The 7,609-nt window shown below is 34.6% G+C and overlaps 1 protein-coding gene and 1 pseudogene across 1 annotated transcript; one reads left to right on the plus strand and one right to left on the minus strand.

The window, feature by feature from the left end:
• Positions 1-1,118: 1,118 nt before the first annotated feature.
• LOC133699159 (uncharacterized) lies at positions 1,119-2,593 on the minus strand. The gene is made up of 2 exons (XM_062122316.1): positions 2,204-2,593; positions 1,119-1,971 (listed from the first exon to the last, which is right to left on the minus strand). Exons 1-2 carry the CDS (start codon positions 2,234-2,236, stop codon positions 1,624-1,626), a joined length of 381 nt encoding a protein of 126 aa, XP_061978300.1. The 5' UTR covers positions 2,237-2,593; the 3' UTR covers positions 1,119-1,623.
• Positions 2,594-5,684: 3,091 nt separating this feature from the next.
• LOC133698304 (putative UDP-rhamnose:rhamnosyltransferase 1) lies at positions 5,685-7,245 on the plus strand (annotated as a pseudogene).
• Positions 7,246-7,609: the final 364 nt, after the last annotated feature.

Here is a 7,609-nt window from a genome sequence, read left to right on the forward strand (position 1 = left end):
CCATGCCCTCTTATTTTTCTTACAAGCCTTCCCTACACTTTCTTTCTTTAATAATTATGGCCAATTAAGCCATGATTTCTCAGCTCAGTAGTTTTAAATCTGATCTCTTGGACTTCCACAGTTTTGAATTTGGCATGGCCAACAATTGTTTTACAATACCCTATTTATATTTTGAAAAAATAATTTGTTTTTTTTTTATTGTAAATTAATGTTACTGATAATCATACATCATATAATACAATTTCTTTTATTGTCAAGTTAGGTTTTTCTTTGTGCATTTCTTGCATGATGTCTCGAATATATTTTAAGATTATCATCTATTTTTAGATGGATGAGATAATATTTATTTTTAAAAATTTACTTGAAAATATATTTAAATATAGTTTTTTTATTTTTAAAAATTTATTTGTGATATTAATATATCAAAATAATTTAAAAACAAAAAAAACATTTTTTTTTAAATACAACCTCATAGCTTAAACAAACAAATGTTTTGCTTAAAATCTCTACTAGAATTAGGAATTGAAATGATATCCCGAGGAAGGAATCCATTTACCATCTAAGACTACCTCGTAACGTGCTCAAAGCTTGAGTCTCAGACTATTATACCGTTACGTTTAACCATCAATTACTTCTAATGATGACTGCTTCCCTTATGACAACTCTCTCGTGACCCATGCAAATACCGGTTGGCCTCTGCCTATACAGCAATCACCACCCAGATAATTATCGAAGCCACCCAAGAATATGCATACAGTAACCTCAATTTAATTTCCCGCTATTACTCTTATAGCAATTAACTCTGTTTAGCATGTTAACTTGGTGTAAATTTTATAAATAATAAGAGGATTAATTCCGAGTAGATTCATATTCCAGTCAACATGGTTAAAATTTCAAGATTGTTTCAAGAATTATTTTTTTTTCAAATTAATATTGTTTTTATTTTTTTAAAAAAATAAAAAACTTGTTCGAACTATGATCCGGGCTTTGTGTTGGATTGAATCTAAAGTTCGGGTTAATAATTATTGGGTTTTGAAGATAGATGAAGCCTTAATTTGCAGATTATTAAGGTCCATTATTTAAGACGCATTTTTGCAAAACGACCTAAAAACCCACCCTTTTGGCTGGAATAAATGGATGAATTATTCAAGAAGATGCACAAATGACCGCGCAACATGCTCAAGCTGACCATCAATCCTCAACATACTTGACCTGTTAATAGAGAATTTCCTATTGATAATGCCTCCCATGGACATAGATAGCATTCCCATAGCTGCTGCCTGTATCCCTTCTTTCAGCATAAGGATTTGATCAGCTTCCAAATGGATAACCAGCAGTCCCCTTCCTTGGTTCCCATAACTTCCACAATCAGTTGCTTGTTGACGATCATTGTTATTCCTAGCATGCCTAGAAAGACAAGGCCAGTAACCAAATAAGTTTCACAAAGGTCCATTGCTTCCAAGCCATATCCTGATGGAATTTGAGCACTCCCTGGCCATACTCATAACCAAGTTCTCCACTTGATCCATTGCAATATCCAGCTAGCATCATAGCCAGGCAAAGAATCGTGATGATCAGCCTCGTTTTCTTCGTTTTCCTCACTTTCTTCACCTCTATGCAAGACTAGAGACTTCTCTTGGGAATTTCCTTTGCCATTGCCATGTTCAAGGGACAGCGGCGCTGCTTCAATAGCAGGAAGCCTTGGCGGTTTCCTTTCACTTCGAGGTTTCGGAGCAGGTTCATTGACTTCATCTTTTCCGTAAGGTGCTGTAATCGATCCATAGGAGACACCATTAATGATAAGGCATTCGGATCCGGTGTTGAACTAGGGTAACAAATTTTGTCCGAGGGAGGAAGAGGTTTTCCGTAAGTTGCAGCAGGATCGTAGCCACCACCAAAAGCAGTTGGATCGTATTCTTCGAACTCAGTCTCGTTAAACTCGGAGACTTTATACGAGACAATGAACTGCGTCTGTTCATGATAGCAAGGACCAGGATCTTTCTCAATACACACAGGCTCACAGAAAGTAGAGGCAGAGTATGCAATTCTTGTGTAAACTTGAGACACGATCGTAAAGCATAATAATGAAGCGGATCATGGGCAAAAATTTGGTGCTCATTATGGTTGTAGCTGGAATAAGCCACTGAATATCATGATCTGGGACAGAACCATTGCATTATAGTAAGGAGTTCGAGAGACTCACCGTTATAGTACTCACTCTGATATTCATCATCATAGCAGGAGCTGTAGTAGGCCATTGATGATCAATCTGCCTCAACTAATATCTTCAGCTACTAAAACATAATCATGTTATGGTGTTTCCAGCAACCATTTTCCATAACCTAATCAGATCTCTACAAGAATATCAACAAAAGAGAAACAAAGCTTATCTGCAATTTCACAAAACCTAGCAATTGTCTATGTACAAGAACCATACAATCCCTATCTGATAAGAAAGAGGATGTATTTGTTAGGCATTAATAACCCACCTAATTGAATCCTCCTTCGTGATCATCATATGCGGGAGCAATTCAGATATTTGCAATGAACCAGCCATCAAGCCATTTTAGAGAAAACATGCATGTGCATACGCTTTTAGTCCATGGAAAAGGACAAGAAATTCATGGTCATATGATCATTGATTAGTCTGCTTTTCGAGAACACAAGTGTGAAAGTTAGACATGGATGTGACGGAAAAGGAATCAACTTTACAAGCTTAGGAGCAACTTCTTTTTTCGTTGGTTGGTCTGTCATTATCACTGGTTAATCCTACAGAGCGTTGTTACCTAACCAACTGGAAAGTTTCATCCAAGTTCAACAGGATGAATTCAGAAAGGAGTGTGTCATCCATGCTGTAAGCTTAACAAGATTATAATGAGAAGAGAGGTAACCCACAAGAGTACAACAAGCAGTTATTAAATCCGGACCGGTTTGGTAAGTCAACTCAAAACTCATTCGATTCGGTGGTTGAACTGGTCTAGGTAAGACAAAAAATCTAAATAAAAAAAACCTGGCAAAACCTGGTTGACTCGTGAACTGGGCGACCTGACAAAACCTGGTTGAGACCTGATTTTTTTTTCAAACGTGTTTTTTCTCTTAGCCAAAAACCCATTTTTTTTAGTTGGTTATTAATCTTTTTCAAAGTTTACTATATAACTACTAAAAGAATATTTTATTTTTTCAATGTGAGATTTGAAATCCTTTAGTATATATACTTTATATTCATAAGAAAAAAATTATGTTTTTTCAATATGTGATAAAATACCTTTTTGATTGAAATACTTCAACTTAATAAGATAATATACTAACAATATATTTAAATATGAGATAAAAAAATTTTAAAATAAATTTTTAAACTTTATTATTTATAACATGTGTAATCTATATTAATATAGATTATTTCATAATTTTTTTATATAAAATATTAAATTTTAAATATTTTTTAATTTTTTTAACCCGAGTTACCGAACTGATTTTTTTTTAACCAAATTAACCTCGAGACGAGTATGAGAACTATGGAGAACTATGGTGGTAAGCACTTGACTTCAGACATGAAAAGCTCTTGAACTCAAATCATATATTTTGGGGCCGAACTAAAAGGCCCAAGGCTCAAGAGAGAGGGCCGAGCTAAAAGGCCTAAAAAAGATAGAAATACCAGACAGCTTGGGGCTGTTTGGTCCAGCTATTGGACCACGATCAAACCGCCTCACTAGTTATCAGCGAGGCTCCTACGGAATACTTTGCCTCACTAGTTATTCATTTTATTTTATTTTATTTTATTTTATTGGTGTGATGCACGGTTTTCATGGCAAGGCAAATGTACTCACTGATTTCTCTTATGCTTGCAACCCTACTCCTTCCATGGCAAATTCATATGATTTAAATACCCCAAGATCATGCGTTATGTATAAGACATAACTTAAATGATCGAAACACATAAAATATTTCTATAAAATTATTCTCTTGCATTTTCATTATTCTCCTCTCATCCACAGCTATCATCCCTAATTTTTCCAACTTATGCATTAAAAAATTCCTTTTTTACAATAAAATAAAATAAAATTATTGCCCATAATGACCACACCTGGAAAAAAAAACCATCAATCACTTTCAAATCATAGATAATTTCAAAAAATTGTTTTTATGTATATTTAGAAGTCCATTTATGTATAAACACACATATGAACTCTACCTGGTACAACCACTTCCGAATCATAGAAGTCTAGTTATTGATTTAAGATATTAATCATGTTCCTGCGAGCATTTTTTTTCCGAAACAACAGGTATAAACTCATAACATATTAAGTTAAGCAGGTCCAAACTGGATCTAAACAAAAATATTTAAAAAACAATGTTTTATGTACTTTTTATTTTAAAAAATTATTTTTTAAAAAACATTAAAACTTTGACAATGTCATTAAACTTGTCTTAGTGGGTCAATTCTAAAGCCTTCTGACCTGATTCTTTGTCCAGATCATGGTTAAAATTAAATTATATATGAGTTGTTACGACGTTACTCAATCGATTAGATGGGTGCAAATGTAGTTCATATAATTGATAAAAATGTGGTTGGCTCTAAAAGAAATTCAGTTTAACTTTTTTTTATATATATATAAATAAAATTGAGATAGGATATATTGGATCACCACCTATCAACTTGGGCTAATTATCAAATACAATTCAGTAATTTGATTGACCAAGTATCTTTTTTTTTTCTCTCCCTTATTCTCTTTTTGTTTGGACCTTCATTGGATTCGAGTTTGATGAAATTTGTGACCAAATTAAAAAGTTGTTATATAAAGATGGGTTAAATTAAGAGAAAAGGGTTAGGACTTAATTAGATATGATAAAATTCAAGACACAATTGAAGAGTTATTCTAGAATTTGAGACTAAATGGAGCAAATGAGATAAAAAGTGATTGATGTGTATAATATACATGCTAGGTTTTGTGCCATGATTTTTTTTTCTTCCCTTGAAGGATGAAAAATGGTTGTATTTTATCATAATGTTCAATTATAGACCCTTTAGTTTTAATCTTCTAAAAAACAAAAAATATCCAAATAACTTCTTATAAAATTTAGCACGAATCCAATAACAAGATGCTTTTTTTTTAACTCTACAAGAAACCCACGCCTAGTTTACTAGAAAAAACTATCAAGATAAATCTCAAATAAAATAAATATGGAAGTGCTCAATTATGAAAAAAATATGTGGATAAAAAAATTTACTCTTTATCATTGCATAGTGCAACTGAGTGAGTAACTACTGCAATTGAAACAATCAATTACTTAACTCTTTAGTTTTTTTAATAATAAAAATTGGTTATAAAAAAAATATAAAAAAAAGACAGAAGATAGAGAAGCTATATTCCTGGCTTTTGATAATGTGATCATACAAGGCCCATGCATGTTACCAAGTTCAGAGGAAGGCATAAAACTGCATTTCTATAAGAAATTCCAAAATTATACATAGGACACCACATATTAGACCAGCTTAAAAGTTCATATTAAAAGAATCGATCTAATTATCATTGGAAAAACACTATAGCCCATTAATTTCAAATTCTCATATTTCTATATATAATATATATCGAATTATGTATTTGAGGACGAGCAAGTGAATATAGCTGAAGCTCAGATATGGTGATAAAAAAGGAAAGGAAAAAGGTATGAAACGACTCATACTTATTGTTGTCAAAGTCTCTTGATTTCTATATTTTGACAAGTATGGCTGTATTGGTGGCCCTATCTTTTATATATTCAAACACACCAAGTTAATGGAATTATATCATTTAATTTGAGGGCGGCAAGGGCTTATAGCTCAAGCTCAAGTACAGTAATAAGAAGAACGAAAGAAAAAATGGCTGTAGATCTTCATGTAGTGATGGTTCCATGGTCTGCCTTTAGCCACATCATGCCATTCTTTCAACTTTCCATTGCCTTAGCCGAAGCAGGAGCAAAAATATCCTTCATATCAACGCCAAAAAGCATCCAACGTCTCCCCGAAATCCCTCAAACCTGATTCCCCTTATATATTGACCTGGTGGAAATTCCATTGCCGAACTTAAACGACAAAGCTCTCTTGCCAGAAGGTGCAGAAGCTGGACATTCCGTCTGAGAAAATTCAGTACCTGAAAGTTTCATATCTCTTGCAGCAACCCTTCAAGCAATTTTATCCAATCGATCAGCAGACTGGATCATAGCTGATGTTATTGTTCATTGGGTGGTGGAGATAGCCCAAGCACATGATGTCTCGCTTATGGTAGTTTCTCAATGCTCAGCTTCAACAGCTGCATTCATGTGGCCTCTACATTATCTTGTTGGAGATGGCCAGAAAAGGTTCCAGTCCTCACCGGAAAGTTTGACAAAACCACCAGAATGGTTTGACTTTCCCTCCTCCATAGCTTTCAAGCTTCATGAGGCTACTGGATTCCAGGCAGGGTTCTATGGAGATAATGCTTCAGGAATATCAGATGCGGAAAGGACTGCTAAGATTCTTAATGTTGGTCAAGCATTGGCCATACGTACTTGCAATGACTTTGAAGGCGAGTACATTAATCTTTATGAGAAACTATGAGGAAAACCAGGATTCCAGTAGGTTTACTCCCTCTGAGAGACCAGAAACAGGAGAACGGTTAATGATGAGTCATGGAGGTAGATTTTCATTTTTCTTGGTGAACAGAAACCAAATTCTGTTGTGTTTGTGGGTTTTGGGAGCAAGACTAGGCTAAATAATTAAAAACCAGATACATGAGATAGCTTATGGACTCGAGCTATCAGGCCATTGCCGTTTGTCTGGACTCTCAGGGGACCTAGTGGAGTTAATAATGATGTTGATGCTCTCCCTTCAGGTTATATTGAGCGTTCGAGTAACAAAGGAATTGTGTGTATGAGATGGGAACCACAGATGGAGACTTTATGGCACCCATCAATTAGGGGATCTCGGTTTCACAGTGGTTGGGGATCTGTGATAGAGACTTTGCAATTTGGACGTTGTCTTGTAGTGTTACCTTTCATCATTGATCAACCTCTTAATGCAAGGCTTCTAGTTGAGAAAGACTTGGCTGTGAAAGTAGACAGAAATGGAGATGGGTCTTTTAGCAGGGATGCTATAGCCAATGCTCTGGTGTCTAAACAAGGAGAAAAATATAGGACAAATACAAGAGAAGCTGCAGCAGTTTCTGGGAATCATGAGCTGCATCAGGACTATTATCAACTACTTCAAAAGTGTTGTTAACAAAAACAAAAGACCACCTCTTCCAACTTGTTTCTGCTATTGTTTAGTATTTATGTCTCTTTGTCAAGCTGTCGAGGCTTACCTCTGCCATCATTACATTGTTGGCTCTTCCTCCAACTGTCTGGTTTTACTGTATCAGCTGTCCTTTGTGCATGTACTTTGGAACTGATTGATTGTTTCCTGTAATAAGATCACTTTTAATCTATCCAAATTAAAACAAAACGTGCCACCATTATCTAAATCATACTGTTATCAACATTAGAGAAGCTAATGTCTGTAACGAAATATATAATTCTGCGCACAATATGAAGTAATTTAGATGCACTAAGGATTAATAGCAATGTTCTAAAACCTAACGGGTCCAGTGGGTCA

This window comes from Populus nigra, chromosome 7, assembly GCF_951802175.1.
Source record: "Populus nigra chromosome 7, ddPopNigr1.1, whole genome shotgun sequence".
Taxonomy (NCBI): Eukaryota; Viridiplantae; Streptophyta; class Magnoliopsida; order Malpighiales; family Salicaceae; genus Populus; species Populus nigra.